The sequence below is a fragment of the Micrasema longulum genome, unplaced genomic scaffold (assembly GCF_059751315.1).
Source record: "Micrasema longulum isolate JH-2025_06_02 unplaced genomic scaffold, ASM5975131v1 h1tg000802l, whole genome shotgun sequence".
In the NCBI taxonomy this organism is placed as follows: Eukaryota; Metazoa; Arthropoda; class Insecta; order Trichoptera; family Brachycentridae; genus Micrasema; species Micrasema longulum.
The window spans coordinates 310,479-328,012 of record NW_028277994.1 but is presented as its reverse complement, the minus strand read 5'-3'; the positions used below and the strand labels follow the sequence as shown (position 1 = coordinate 328,012).

General features: G+C 33.0%; 1 protein-coding gene across 2 annotated transcripts in view; it reads left to right on the top strand.

Annotated features, from left to right (window-relative positions):
• LOC148278970 (uncharacterized) overlaps positions 1–17,534 on the top strand; it is a 79,316-nt gene that overhangs the window by 55,277 nt on the left and 6,505 nt on the right. Inside the window, exon 4 of one of the 2 annotated variants that reach the window (XM_088230663.1) lies at positions 10,545–10,623. The exons of the other annotated variant lie outside the window; for it this stretch is intronic. Coding sequence (XP_088086789.1) covers positions 10,545–10,623 — 79 coding nt within the window. The remainder of the gene's footprint in view (positions 1–10,544; positions 10,624–17,534) is intronic. 2 annotated transcript variants of the gene reach the window in all.

Below are 17,534 nucleotides of genomic sequence, written 5' to 3'. Positions count from 1 at the left end.
TTTGTAACCCTGAAGTATATTCTCTTCGGATTACTATATTTACCTTTATGTACATCTTGCACCAACTGAATCCTGAATCAATTGATTGCAATTGAAGTTAATAAACATAAATAAATGACGAGTTATGCTTAAATAAAAAAAAATGAAATAATGTGACCGGTTTCATCACTGTCGTAATTCGTAATATCTTCAGAATACAATACCTAATAAAATTGAATACGACGCACTTCAAAGGTATTCGAATCGTGGACTAGGATATTTATACTTATAAATGTCGTATTGGAAGCTCCTGCTAACAGCTAAGATGCCTAGACGTTTCATGTTTCTAGAAGTCACGGATACAGTAACGGTTTTATGACTAAATATGGCCATTCTCTCAATCCAGTTTCACAAAACAGTCTGTTCTCGGAATTTTTTAATACTACCGCTGTTCTTTTGTTATTTTAAAAATAAAAAGCTCAGAATCGGGGCGTTTGAGCAGAAACCTATTAAGGCGTGCTTTATTATTATACAAACATAAAATAATTTATGTTAATTAAAATATGTGACGGCAATTTAGTAAAACTTAATTAAAACACGCCTGCAAAATAACGGTTTGTTTGCTAGATTTTAAAATATAAAATTATTGCCACGCCTCTGTGAACGATTCGTGTATTAAACATGTTTATTGTTTCTATCTATTCCGTGTAAACGAATAGAAACAAGTAAAGTGCTTTTATATTTGTAAACATCTATGTTAAATTAATTGAAAATTAATTATTTGTTTAGTCAATCTTTTGATGTGAGATTAGAATGCCGCTGCGCTAAATACATTTTGCATTGCGTAATTAATAAATATTATGGAGAAGAATATTCTCATCGTCCGGCATCTTTTGCCTTTAATTTATATTGCGGAGAGTTAAGAATATAAATAAGTAATGTGTTTTAATAATTTACAAATAAATTGTTTGATATGTAAACAAATTTTGTCTTTTTTCTACCAAATGCAGCTAAATAGTATCGTAAAATAAATGACAAAAATGTGTGGCTATAAAAAAAAAAGTGAAATTACTGTTTCATACTTTGTCAAATATTATTTGTTATGATATGAAGTATACATAAATACAGAGTATGGGGTTGTATTCTCACTACGTTCCTGTTGGAAATCTATTTAATTTTAAAATACCGAATGCCTCAGCTCTACTGTAATACAACACAAACTGTATTCAACAGCAGATAACGTAAAATAACGCATGTAAAACGTTTTAAGGGTCGATTGTTAATTTTATTCAAGCCCATTTTGCCAAATGTGCGCACATAATTTCTTATTCGGAAAAACAATCTTAAATTTCTAAAAGAGTGGGTAAGGTTTTAAAAAGATGCATGCAAAAAATATTAGGATTTTTGTGCAATTTCTTAGTAAAAAACTAGAAAATAAAAATCAATATTTCCGAAGTCCGCGACGCTACACAACGGAACCATAACATTTCTCGACAAAACCCAGTATTTCATTGCTCTCGGGAACTTTGATAATAATAACCTTGAGATTTCATCACTCTCGATTGGTGTTTATATAGATTTATGGTCTAAGCATAATTCTTACAACGAAGATAAGTTCTGTAAATAAGTTTATTCTAGAGCCACATAAGTAAATTAACACGCATTTTTGTTGTCTTCAAAACTGCTCTATAAAAATAATTTCTTAACCGGATTAAAACTATTTCAGAATTTTTGTTTTGAGCAGAGCTGCTTTTTTTCGTAATACAGTTCTTTATATTTAAAAAAATATATTAAACTCGTTGATTGATACCTCACATCTAGAACAATATTCACTGAAGTATCTCAGAAACATTTACTTTTGCAATACTATTGATAGTTGATTTTGCACTTCTAAAAAATAATCTGTTGATCAATATTGTATATTAACAAATTACAGCAGGGATGGAGAATACCCTAAATAAGGGAATATGGAAGTCTAGGCATTTACAGGGCTTATGACCTGTCATTGACTGGTTTAAGTGGCCACTTTACACACTGTGCAACATTCACCATTATGCCCATGTTTGAACATCCATTTTTCTTAATTCTTCCATTTGTTAATTTAAGTAAAGTTAAAGAGCTGAAACCTTTATTATTGTGAAGAGATTCATCTGACTAAATTATTTCACATATTAAGCAACGCCTGAAAACATTTTTTTAACTTCTTGGACCAGTTGGTTTCATTACAATATTTGTGTGTAAAGTGGCCACTTAAACCAGCCCATGACAGGTCATAAGCTCTGTAAATGCCTAGACTTCCATATTACCTTATTTAGGGTATTCTCCATCCCTGTTGTAATTTGTTAATCTTAATGACTCCCGAAGGGGTGAAATCCAGTCTTTTGTCTACGAATGTTTGGAGAAACTCAAATATTGTAATATTGTATATTTTTATTCATATTTCGGTTCAATCTCTGTATACAAGAAAGATTAATTGTGTTAAGTACTTAATGTATTACCTTAAAAGTTCATTTTAGTATCTCCAAATCATTAATTTAGCATTTAGGTACAAGAGTAGGAAATCAACGTTTGTTGATTGTTTAAAGTCTTAAAGTTTAAATCAACATGATTTAATTAATATTCAATGACGTGAATGTGTTCGGTATATATATTTTTTAGACTTTCTTGGTTGTAAAAAACAAACATGGAAACGCAATGTATTTTTTATTCATTAATATTATTCTTTTTTTTACACTTGTGACTGAAATATTTCAATGGAAAAAACACCTTTCTATGTAATCATGATCTCATGTATATATGTATTTGAATTCTGAGCTTTTATTTGTCAATATATTTTTACAAAAATAGTCTAAAGTTTTTTTTCGAAATGTCGAAACTAAGCCGAAACCCGGTATGTTGCTAATTTGTAAGCCCTGCATTGTGTACTTTCGTCCAATAAACGTTATTTTACAAGTCAAGTCACGCTCGCAAATAACAAAATAAATCTCGGACAACAATTCCGAGTCAATGGATTTGAATGCGTCGTCTATTGAACTATATTTAGCTAAATCTCAATTCGACTCACCCGTCCGAATCGATTGATGATATCACAGAAATTATTTTTATGTTTGACATAATAACATGAACAAAGGTACTTAACATACATTTTGTATGGTAATTTAACATGTAATGTCTGGATACTTAAATGCTCGGAACACACTACATACATTATACATCAAATTGATAAATAGTTTTAACAAATGTTTTGATCTTGGTAGTAAAAAACAAGAGAACTGTTCCATTACAAAATTGAGAACGAACAAACACAAACAAAGCATCATGCCGTTTCCCGTAAGGGTAGGCAAAGAGGATAGAACGCCATATCACTGTGTCTTAGCATTTAGGCCTCGCTTTCTCTACATTTATACATATTCTCATGCACGCCGATTATTCCTACTCTTGACATGTCCATTTTTAATTACTTGTTGGATTTGATCGTGCCATACCTTTCTAGATCTTCCTCGTTTTCTGCATCCATCAACATTCGCATACTAGATCCTTTTAGCCGTTCTTTCGCTGCCCATTCGCTCTACATGTCCAAACCAACGCAGCGCCCCTTTCTTTAATTCGTCGATAATGCTTGTCTCAGCCCTACACAGTGCACGGATCTTGACATTTGTGCACCTATCATACATCGTTTTACCACACATTCGCTTTAGAGATCGCATTTCGACAGCATTCATCCAACTTTCATAATTACTTTTCCAATTCCGTACTTCGCTTTCATACGTTTAGGTTGGCATTAAAACTCCATTGTGAACTGCTAATTTTGCCTCCTGCGACAAACATTTATTTGCCGAGGTAAATTTCAGTGCACCGTTCACCATATTCCCGGCACTCACCCTCCTTTCAATATCTTTCTCAGTCTTTCCATCTTTCGTAAACATACTTCCCAGATACACAAATTCTTCTACTTGATTCAGAATATCTCTGTTCACACTGATCTCACATTCAATTACACTTTCATCCCTTACAAAAACCATTGCTTTCGATTTGTCAACATTAATTAGCAAATCGCTTTTCCTGCATACATCGTAGACTTTTGTTACCAAGAATTGCAGGTCTTCTTTGCTGCTAGCAAGAAGCATGGCATCAATAGCTTACAAAAGAAATTAACAGTTATATCCTCAGACTATAATAATCTAGAGAAGCTCTTTAGCTCTATTGCATAGAACAAAAGCGTTACAAATGTTTGGTTTGGTTTTTAGTTCAACAGCAAACGTGTAACGGACGGTTCCGGTTTACGTTTGCAATTCTCGACCTGAGTACATACGGCCCGTTGTATTGCTGTAAACTGTAGCTAACTTCGTGGTTTATAATCATATAATAGTTTTTGCTCGTATGGGCGACTCTATTAGCCAGTAGCGTGTTATTACTCTAAGGTTATATTACTTATATTTGCTCCCATTCTTAAATCTCTCAATTGTTTCATACGGTTATCGAATTATCGATGTATATGTTGAACAACTATGGTGACATTACACATCCCTGCTTGACTCCTTTAGGAATGTCAAAAGAAAACTTTTTGTATTACAAAATTTAGAACTATAAATTTATTTTTATTAAATTATGTATAGATGTACTAGTATACTTTGTAATTTAAATTAAAATGAATTGGTGTTTACTTTTTTTGTATTTTTGTGTTTTTTAAATATTAATTATCATCCAATGAAAAACACATGTAACAAAAAAGATTCTGCCTAAACTTTCAAAAGTCCTAGCTAGTGGGGACCTGAAACAAAGAACCGGTGTACATTGCAAAAACAGTGAAATAAATTAATAAAATAAATAAACATCATAAACCCATTATGTTAGTGTTGGTTCAACTCAGTAACTACGTATTAGTTTTATGTGAAGGGATTAGGAATATTATTTTCCTAGTTGTAGTCGTTAGCATATAATTTTGTTTTTATTTTCACTTATTTTTATTGCGTAAAATTACTTTTAAGTTAAAAAAATAAATAGTAATTCATTTTTAACAACCCAGGTTTGAGAAAATTCACATTTATTTTGATCCCACCGAGAATCGAACCCGGGACCCTTTGAGAATATTTTATATATTATTATTCTAAAAATGATTGATTCCGTCTGTCATGCACGGGCCTATTTCGCACGTATCGCGTCAATCCGCTCGGTCCGGTAACATTAGGGTGGGTGGATACTTATTAATTATTTTCTTCTTTGGTTTTATTTATTTAGTTTCTACTCGGAAGAAAAATTTTCTATAAAAATCAAGTGGAGATTAGTCGGCCTCATGGTGTACAGTTTCGCGTATGAAAATGATGCCGATTGATAATCGCTTACTAATCGAACTTTTTAGATTTTTTTTGCACCACAACAGCTCTTAAGGCCCAATTACAGTGGTGATTTACAGCACAGTACACCCAGGTTTGAGAAAAATCACATTTAATTTTTGTGTACTCGCCGGGAATCGAACCCGGAATCTTCGGTGCGCGAGCCAATCTTCTTAAACACTACACCATGGAGGCCGCCGGTAAATTTAGTGTATTATATCTGTACATTTTGTTTGGTTTTGGTAACATTATTCTAAGTGACAGATTATTCTTTATTGCATTTAGATTTTTTTGTTTTTTTTTATATGGGAGTTGCTTTATTATTTACCTTGCTTATAATATACAAGGTTTATATATAAAAAGGTGGATTTTTCTGCAATTAAATTTCTTTAAATTTATCTAAACTGTTAGGATCAGGAGGGATATACTTATGTGGACCAATCGGGAACTTCTTAGCATTTGCTCATGTGGAGAGGAAACCACTTAAAACTCTTCAGGAGAAGCCGGCCTGTTGGCAGCAGTCAACAGGCCTTCCGTTCCACTAGAGGAGTGTTCGGCATTTTCTTCCCTACTTTGGTTTATTTTACCAATTGCCTGCACTATATATTGCATTTAGATTGCTCCGCACAGAAAAATATTAATTGTGAGGCTGAAAGGGGGGAAATTTCACCGCGCCCGAGATCCTAATCAATCAACTGAGCCTAGCGTGTAACAGTTGCCGGCTAGTTTAATACAATATTTTTAGGATCGGTAAGGCACTCTTTAGTTTAATTATTTTTGACAAAACTGGTTAGGAAGGTTTCATTATTTGGTAATAGAAAGAATGTTTTCTTTACTAACCTAACCCGATCAATTAACAGGGGTCAACTGCACCACATAAAGTTGGATCCAAAAAAGTATTTATTTTTGGCACAACTGGCCCTTTAAATGAAATCCACCAGTTCGTAGATTTTGTTTTTGTGCCTTTTTTCCAGAGTTTAACCTTCGGAGAGACGCGTTCTCGTATACATACCAATAAAAAGGCTAATATGAGAACTTTCGTGATGGACATAACCGATTGTTGCAAATAAAAACCTGTTATTGAAATAACCCATTGATCTGTCAACTATAATTATCAGCCATGGCAAAAAGTATTATAATTGAAAAAAAAAATTTCTGGATTTTTTGTTAATTTAATTTTTGATTCATGAGTTTTTTAAGAATTCGATTTATTTCCGGGGATTTTTTCTAAAGATTTTAGCTTTTTTCGGGATTTCCTAGAATAATATTCGATACTTTTGTCCCTCATTTGAATTTCGATTGTTTTTTTTAATACTTTTTGATTATCTAAACTATTACAATAAAGAATATAATTAAATAACCCTTTAACAGCCTTCCAAGTATGGAATGCTAATTTCACAAAGTACACATTGACATACTGGAAAAAGCTCAGAGACGTTTTACCAATATACTTACGGCAGGCTTTATATAAAATACCGAATGAAATGACCATACTGGAGCACAAAGAGGAAGATGCCATTTTATAGAGATTAACAAAAATCCGCACGGGTAACCAATTATGTATTATGATTGCGAACATAGTCAAACCTTCATATTTAACCGGTATACGCAATCGAAAGTTCATTAACGAAAATTAGAAAAGTAATCGTAGATTATGATAGAATTATGTTATTCAAATAACCGGGTAGTAGCATCACTAATTTAATAAACCACAAGCACAAGGCACAATGCACAAGGCACAATGCCCAGTACGTTAAAATGCCAAATTGCATTTTTTATGACTGCCTTCGCCTGCGACAAGCGACGGGCGACGGGCGACGCGTTCCAACTTGTCTCGGCGAAATAAATAAATCATTTCCATGAGACCGTTTTAATATTTTTTATTCGTTCAATCGTGGGTTGTCCATTTATCTTCTACATTCCACTGCCTACAAAAGATTTATAAGAAACGATGATTTGAAAGGTTTTGTTCACTCAAATATTCAACATCCTGAATGTTATCCTAGAATGACACCTGAAGTGTAATAAATATTTTATTTTCCATATGCAATTTGTTAATGGACGACTGAATTTTCAGTTTCAGACAAAAATTGCCCGAGACTTCGTTTCAACCGAAACCTGCGATCGGGATGTGTCGGGAAAATTAACACAATTAGAGATATTGAATTGTTGTCCATTAAATTAATTAGTTATTGTATTACCATTGTCTAACATAAAAAAATAGAAACTATACCGATTTTGTAATTTGTTGACTATATTTAGTAGTTCTAAGATCTTTCATATTTATAATTTTTATAATTCCTTAATAGTTAATGAGTTAAAGCTCCCATTGCGCACATTGAAGAACTCTTGCATAAAAAATATGTGTATAACACAACAACGACCCAAAAAGCGCTAAAAATAAACAAATTTACTCATGAAATTTATACCTTTTAATTGTGTATTTTTTAACACTAATTTTATTTAGCTCGTAGGGGTTAACAATAAAAACGCCTGATATTGGGCGTTTTAAAGAGGCCTTTGACTTATTTAAATGTAGTCTTGTTTCCGTCGTTCACTATAAATTGTTACTATAGTCCTTAGAATATAGCTTGATTAGAATGACAGCTGTCAAACTAATTTCATTCGTAATGGGAAATTACTGATCACTGATTAAATCGATTTTATCAGTTATTTCGTGCAAACATGAAACTCTGTTTCCGAAAATTGATATAAAAAACGCAAAAATAAGCCTATTAAGTATGTTTAACACAATTATTTACCAAAAAATAAGACATTTATACTTTTTTCATGGACAACATCAAATGAATTATTTTTTTATTCGTTCAATTTACATTGAGCGATTTGTCCCATCTCTAACGTTTTTGCAAAATGATGTAACCTTGTAAGAACGTCGTTTACAATTAGGTTTATTTTCCTTTTTTTTTCGTTTAAAAGCTGATTTTATACATTAATGTTGATTTTTGTGTCAAGCATTGAATTAAAAAATTAATTAACATGTCAGATATTAATGATTTTTCGTGTGTCAATATAAATAACTCCTTTGACGTTACTACAAAGTTATGTCGTCACTTTTTCTGACAAATGTCATTCTAATCAAGCTATATTTTAAGGACTATAAATAATTAGATCTACAGGGGTAGGAGCTCGAAGTGTTACCAACTTCACGCTTCTATAGCAACCAAACGGCTTATGACAGTGTGCTCATGTTTTGACACGTGTAATTCTGTTACATTGTTAATAATTCTACCAAAGCATATCGTTTTACGTCACAATTTAAAAAAAAATATCGTAATGGAATTCAAACTATACAGTTATTGCTCTGTATTTGGGTGGAAAATCGCAACCAGCTATTATTAATGAGCTACGACATTTACATGTGAACAAAATGTTTGTGTATCGGTCCATTTCACGTTACAATAATACTGATAGCATAAAACGCCATGGAGGTGGACATCCAAAAACAGTAACATCCACAGAAATAGTTTAAAAGGTGAAGGCCAGAATTCAACGTAATCCACGACAAAGCGCAGTTCAACTGGCGAAAAATCTCAATATGTCTGCTCGTAGCATGGGACGCATATTAAAAAATTAACTACGATTTAAACAATACAAAACACAAAAAGTGCTAGATTTAACGCCTGCACAAAAGGCAGTTCGCCTAGCAAGAGCAAAGGTGTTAAAACACTTGCACGTTGGTGGCGAGATAGAAAATTTGATCTTTTCTGATGAAAAATATTTTACGGTTCAGCAATATGTAAACAAACAAAACTATCGTGTATGGTCACATTGCAAATTAACTGACCATTTAGACCAGATAATTGCTCTGCAAAAACAAGGGCCTGCATCAGTGATGGTTTGGGCCGCGGTAACTGCCACAGGACGCTCACCACTCGTTTTCATTGAACAGGGCGTAAAGGTAAATCAGCAAATCAACCGTGAAAAGATTTCAAATGATGCGTTGTTACCTTGGGCTCGTAAAAAATACGGTAGAAATCATTGGACGTTTCAACAAGACTCGGTACCATCCCATAAAACCCGTGAAACCCAACAAGAAAAAGTTCCCAGCTTTATTTCATCACAACAGTGGCCTCCATATTCCCCGGACTTAAACCTAATGGACTTTTCCATATGGTCCATTCTAGAGGCCAAAGTATTAGCTAAAAAAATTGAGACGGTCGACGCCTGAAAGATTGCTCGTCGCCGAGAGTGGGACAAAATACCATCAGCCCACATTCGTGCAGTGTGTGAAGCCTTCTTGAACAGACTCGGTGCTTTTATCCGCAATAAAGGTTGCTACATCGAACATTTTTTTAGTTTTTTTTTATGTTTTTAAGAAATACTGAAGTTTTTAAATTAAAAAAACCAAAATTGACAAAATTGCAGAATTTTTAATTGGTAACACTCGAGTACCGACTCCTGTATAGTTCATGTAAATACGCTACCAACAATAGGTGCATGGTGATAATTTTGCCAAATCCAACGGTTTTCGATTTTTATTTTATTAATTTATTATAAATTATTTAATTGCGGTTAAAGGCGGCCCAAATAATTAGAGATAATGCGAAATGCGAGTACGTATTTGAATAAAACAGATTTCATTTCAATGAATTAATTAATTTAAATCATTCATTTAATTCAATTATTTTGGAGATGCGAAAACAAATTGGTGTTTCTAAATAAGTTGATATGTTATGAAGGCTTGATATTTTGATAAATGTAATTACAGTAAAGAAAATCCGTATCGACTTGGATATTCCTCAATACCTTACAATTCTTGACAATTCTTGATGGAATTCCATTGTAACGATGTTATAACTTATTTTTACATATAAGTTATTAATTTAAAAATACTTGGTGCTCTTCCACTTATTATTTAGACCAATTAGCGCTTTCACCCTCTAATGGGATTAAGGATGTTTAAATTCATAACTTATATGTAAATAAAAGTTATTACATCATTATGTTATTGTTTATTTCACATCGGAATTTGAGAAATCAAATCAATTAAGTCAAATAAAAAACTTTTTTAATACTAATGTAATTTTTTTTAAATTTAACCATTGATTAATTACGTTCTGTCTAATTTTTTTTAACCTTCATTCTTATCGCTTTGGGTTGTTTTTCGCATTTCTTAATAGCTTTTAAGATTTGAGCTTTGATTTGCAATATGCCAAATTCAAAGTTTGACTTGATTTATTTATTAATTATTTTTTATTGTTATATTTACAGGACCGAGAGAGTAACCTAACATCCCCGCACAGGTGGGAAGACAGGAACCTGAGAAATTATCTCAATAAACCCGAAGTTGGTAAGAAACTTAAACTTAAACGCTTACCTAAAACACTCTCATAAGTTTTGATCTTAAAAGACTTTACACATGATAATATATTCAGTTTCAGTATAATGACGTGATTAAAAATGATCTACTTTAATTCAACAATATTACAAAGCTTTCAAAAGACGATCTGTTATCGTAAATATAAGTTTATGTTTTCCTACACTTTTCAATATTGTTTTTAAATTTTTTTATTAATTAAGTTACATAAATGTCGTTTTTTTTCTATTACCATCTACTTTTATATATTTAGTTAATTTTATAACGGTAACTTTTAAGAAATTGCCTTTAGGCAATATGCCCGCCCTTATGCACATGTATGTAAACTGTATATGTATATAAAGTGTTTAAATAAATAAATAACTTTCCAAAAAAGAGACTGGCTCTTGTGCTTGGAGAGTGACTTACACTGTTATATAGTGATCTGAAGTTATGTAATTTCGAATATACATGAGAATTATTTTTACAAAATAAGGAAAATAATAATACAGTTATATTAATCAAAGCATAATGCTGTTTTGGGTACTAGGGTTAAAAAAAATCTTCGAATTTACTTTGAATATATGTACTGATAAATTAGTTTCAATCGTTTTTAGTTTATTGGAGAGATTATTGTAATTTTTTATTCCTTCCTAAACAAAACTATTTTGGCCATGACTTGTGTGGATTTTAGGAATTTTTATATTATTTTGGTATCTGAGTGACTTATTCATCTCAAATTCGTTTACTTTTTTCTTCTTGTAAATTTTTAAATAAATGTTTTGTAAAAAGTATCTACTGTATGAAATTTAAATAATTTATTTGGATTTTACAAAATTTTATTAAATATTTGTATATAACCACTTACCGACTTTTCTATGTCTACCGGTTTCGAGACGTACCCGTCTCTTCGTCAGGTGGTGTCCATATTTAATAACATTTAGTAAAATATTTGATCACAAAGTCAATGCTTTAAATATTAATAATATATAGATTTTCCTCATTGAATGTTGAGGGTTGCTTTAAAATTACTTAGATAATTAATCTTTGTACTATTTTAAGAGGTCGTATTACTAGTCGCGTAGCCTTGCTAGGGGCAAGACAAGGGTCGCAGGCAAGCAAGGCAAAAATAAAAAAGTAACAAATGAAGAGCTGGCATTTGCCATATGTAATAGCACCAATTAAAAAAACATTCGATTATAATCTTGATATATTCGGTTCTAAACTTTTTAATTTTAAAAATAAATTATTGGAACTACTCTAATTAAATAAGTTTTATTGAATAAGTATTGTCTTCTTTAATTTTTTATGGATAATATCCTCAACAGAATCCATCACTCTTCCTATCTTATCCTAATTCTTATAATTCCTTATCTTTTACATCCATCCTAAAGCCTTTTAACGTAACATATACTCCCGGGTATTTGAAACTCTCGACCCTTTCGATGACTTAGTTAGGCAGAGTCGAGGAATTTCAAGCATCAAGGCACAAAATGTTTCGCAGTATATGAGTTTTTGCCATATTTATTTTTAAACCCATACATGCGCAGTACCTATTTAGCCTATCTACGGTGACTTTAAGACCCCTAACTGAATCGTCAATTATAACCGCATCATCGGCATACTCTAGGTCGCAGAGTTTTTTGGAGGAGGTGATGGACATTCCTCGATCTAGTGGAATTAACTTCCTTAGGATGAAGTCCATAATAATTATGAAAAGGAATGGTGCAAGGACGCAACCTTGACGAACTCCGGTGGTGACCCCAAACCAATCTGTGATAGCATCGTTAATTCTGATTTGGCATTCGCTATTATATAATTGATCATAGACATTTAACTAATTTCTTACCAAAGCTTATTTATTTTTAATGCGAGACATTTTCATATCAACATCCCTTAATCTGTACAATGGCTGTTTACTAGTATTTCCCAACAACTGAATATCGTAAAATAACAGTATCCACATAACACCATTGTGCGTAAGAGTAGATGTTATATCGTTATTGTACATTTTAATGGCCGTACCTAGTACCTACCTTGGCTTTGTTGAATTACTTTTGTATTTCTTTCTGATAACGAAATCGTTACGTTCTAGAGTAGAGCACTTGCGTATAAAAATATGTACCCATTTAAAACATCGACATGTTTATTAAATATCAACCGATCAACTTGAATCAAATTTGTAATATTAATTTAATCGTGATATTCACAACCATAATACACGCAACTCAAAATATCTATATGTGTCTAAATTTCGCTCAACAAAGTTAGGCAAAGAGTCTCTGGAAAACATTGGCCACTCGGATGAACTTAAAAACATAAAGTCAAGTACCTATCTCAAAGTGTAGCACATAAAAAAATATTACTTGTATCTTTTTGACAGTGACAGTTTTTAATATAGTTTCCATAAATAGTTATATAATACCATTCTGCCTATGTTTGAACATTGATATTCCTTCAACCCTTCCAGGTGTTGATGTTTGTAAAGTTAAAGAACTGAAATCTTTGTTGATGCGGGTGACACTCTGACCGAATTTCACCTACATAGGCAATGCCTGAAAATATTTTTCAATTTTCATTCTTCTATTTGGACCAGCTGGTTTTATCAATACATTACCATTAATAACTTCCAAGGGAGTTGCATCCAGTTCTTGTCTACAAAAAATTGGATAGACATAAAATAATTTTGCTCTAAATAGTGTTTAAATACTGTAATGATTTATATTTTTTATTTGGAAAAACAATCGAAAATTTACAAATAATTCGTATTTTATTATAATATAATGTATGAGTCCAATGAAAGTTTTTCACGAACATATAATATAAGTTAGCGTCCACGTCGCGAACCCTGAACAATGGGATCACACTAATAACGGTGTGATCACAGCAGATAACGAGAGGATGAAAGGCGAGTTTCTGGCGCCTTCAAACCAGAACCAACCAGCTAAGGGAAGGTAGCCCCGACAGAAAAATCCACCAGAGAAGGCAACGGGAAACCATTCTGGTCATCTTTTCCCAAGAATCACTATGGCGAGTACATCCAACAAGCAGTTGTCCTGGCCTCGGAGTAGCGCAGGACCGAGATGATAAAGCACCGGAAGAAAATATAATACTTTTTGTAGACATCTTAATGAACAAAATTAAAATATGTACGAGTATATAAAAATATTTAAAAATAACATGCGAGAGAGTTAAATTAAACAATAACGATGTTATCTTTTATTTATCATCATCATTCGTTTTCCGCACCTAATGGTGCTTAAGACACTGCAGTGGTACACCAATCACATCGTATCTTGATCATTTCTGTTACATGAAGGTAAGATGATCAGTCTTAGGCTTCCAGATGCCAGTTCGGGGACTATGAAATATTCTGGTGTAAAAACGCCTTTTCAAATAAGTATTTCATGACTACCATGTCGAGAATCGAACCCGCGTCGTCTTGCACGGTGGGCAAACGCGTTGACTGTTACAACACGAAGCAAATGTAATAAGTTTATAGTACATTCACCGGAGCTTTTTTTTACACGGTGGATACGTTCCACGCAGTACCGTGTAAAAATGTATAAATACTAAAAATATAACAAGTGGTGGATCAAAATAGTGAAATTATTGACATCATCTTCTCGTTCTTGCCCTCGTGACAGGATGGCCGCTGCACTCGATCATTATTTTTGTGGTCCACCTCCAGGTCGTCCCGTTCTGGGCAAAGCGAGGAGCATCAGTCACCGAAGACCCCAGCGTAGATTTTATTAAGTCACTCCATCGGCATCGGGTAGGTGAGCGCTCTCTGGATCTTCTTCCGTTCACTCCACCCACCACGACGAGCTTTTCAATGCTGTCTGGGTCTCTCCTGGCAACGTGTCTAAAATGCTGCAGGATTCGCTTGTAACATATATTTGATAGTCAATCCTCAATCTTTAGTTCATTCAGTATGAACACATTAGAACGCATCGCCGCCGCCGTCCATGGAATCCGGAGCATTATTCTCCTGCGCCACATTTCGAAGGCATCAATCTTTTGACTTTCTCGGTACATATTTACTAATGTTCTACTCCGTATAGGAATACAGAGAAAATCAGAGTTCAAACAAGATGAACCTTCGTATTTTTAATGTTTCGATCCATCCATATCTTGACCAGTCTACCCAATACTGTCTATTGCGATCCGCCTTTTAATTTCTTTTTCACAACCACCGGTGTCACTGATGTTTGAGTCCAAATAGACAAAGTCCTGTACTTTTCCAAGATGGTTTGATATGTTTGAAGACGGAAGTTCATAGGCTCTATCGATCACCATTAGTTTGGTCTTACTTTAGTTGATACTCAGACCGAGTGCAAGTCTGGTGATTTTCTCTCCCAACACGATCTAAAAGTAACTTTATCTCGGAATCGCAAGTTGCTGTTACTATATATTATACTTACCATAATTTTATTTTAAAATACAAGATGACTACAAAATACAACAAATCGTAACAAAGATTATTCACTATCATGAATATGTTATAATTATACGCCTAGTGAGTAAAAGAGCGATATGGGGTAGCCCAATAACGAATTATATAATTTATTACTATTACTCATTGTTAAATGAATTTATTTTGCACCTACGTTGTTATTTCGAAACCGTGAAAAAAATTAGGTTCCGGTGTATAATACACATAGAAATTATGTTTTTCGACGTTAAACAAATTTAAAATGGCCGAATTTGGTCTGAAGATGCGGCCTAAGCAATTAGCAATAAAACATTTTATTGACATTGGCCTTCAAATGACAACTCATAAAACTCATAAATTTACAATAGGTACAGGAAATCATTAACCAGTCAACTAGGCACTCGGGTGAAACAAAGGCGAATGGCGTTCATCGCCGTAGGTGTACGAAGATGGTAAAACAATCTTCTAACGTATTTACCTGATTAGTATTTCTTCAAACATAATACTCGTACTTAGCAACATCTCGACTTTTTATCGCTTTATTTCGTATAAAATACGGAAAGGTGCGCATTCATAATTACATAACATACATTAACGTAGGTTTTCGGGCTTGTGTTAGATACGTAAAAAATAATACGGTTTGAGGAATTCTGTGGTTCTCTATCATTAGGAACAAAAAAGCAACAAATTCAAAAACATTGTTATAATACGCGATTTACATCAAATGAAGATTAAGCGAAAAAAAACACAAAAATATGTGGTTCCAGTTATGTTCAATTTGTTGCCAAACGCTCAAAATTAGAAAGTGCCTATTTGTCAAAAGTTTATATATGAATGAAAAAAATCGTTATAATTTTAGCATTTCTATTTTATTGTTTTTATTATTAAATGTTCGTGACTTTTTTTTCTCGCTCCTTTTATAAGGCTGTATTTAGTATTAGACAAACAGTGTAGTTATTTGTACATACTCTCATCCTATTTTTCTTTTTCTTCTGTATAATTTTTGAGTCATGAGTGTAAGTTCTTCTTTTTTTGATTTTCCTGTTTTTCTTTTCTTACTGTTTAATTTTGAGTCATAACTATAAGTACGTATACATTTGTATAACAACACAGTTTCATCTTGTTTTCTTTTTGTACATTAAAAAAAATAATGATGACGTCTTTCAATTTCTTTTTTTTTCAAAATCAATTTATTTATTCAAAAAATAACGTATTCCTTACAAACTTATTTTTTTGGCGTAAATACTATAAAAATATAATGTACATAAAAGGATGAAAGAGACTCTTGTCAAAGTAATAGGAGAATCCTGCTCTGAAGACGTTGCTGTCTTAGGTAATGATCAGGGACATGGAACATACAAACCAATGCTCATCATAATCTCAGGATTATCGACCATACACGCAACAATCGATAAAAATGTATAGTCACATATTCCTTCTAGTCTCTAAACTGCTGTATACCCTGGATAAACTCGGTCGGGTAGAGCCAAGGATAATACCCGCACTCTCTCGTGGGGAGATATCTCAGAAACTCCTTTTACACTGTCTTTATCATAGAGAGTATTTCAGTTCATGCGGCCCCCAAATCATCGAGCCACTCTCGAGTTTACTTCGCACCGAGGAGTTTTATTGTATGTATATCAGATTGTACTCTAAAACTGTTTTTCTTTTTTGTTTATCATCTACAATGATGTATCCCTTTATTAATTCGTTTCTATTTAAGTTTGTATAAATAATCATATATACATTCAGAGTAAAAATTCACGACCAGCTTATAGAGCCGACCATACGGACAAAAACAATTTTAGGATTATCAATCACGAAGTTAGCTGCAGTTTACAGGAAAACAACGGGCTATAGGTACGAACTTAAGCCCTACGGGAAATTGGATACAAAAAATGATTTCTTGCGCACGGTAAAAATTAGAGCATTCAATTGTACTGCATAGTTTCTTGAAAATGTACGAAAAAAAAGAAAAATATTTTCATAAAAACGAACTACTTTAAACGACGTCACTAGTTCATATGAATCAACCAATAATAAGAGAGCTGGGGAAGATATCCGTTTTACTTCCCATAAACGGACCAATCGGCAGAACTGACAGAGAATACATGGAAGAGAACCTCTGACGTCACATGCGGAATAATTTCAGAAATACATCACTATAAAATATCATAGCGCTGATAATACGATATATACTTAATTGATTTGTTTTAATGCTTAGTTTAATAGTCTATTAACAAAAAAAAAAAAAAAACTTGGAGGCAGACCAAAAAAAGAATGATCAAGTGCAGCCGCCATCCTCAGTCATGGGGAAAAGGATGAGAATAAATGTCATTAAAGGTAGCTCCACTGAACTTCCTCAGTCGCGCAGCGACAAACCGCCCGTCACACGTTTGCTGTTAAACCAAAAACCAAACGAATAATTTGCAACGCTTTTGTTCTATGGAATAAAGCGAAGGTGCGTTTC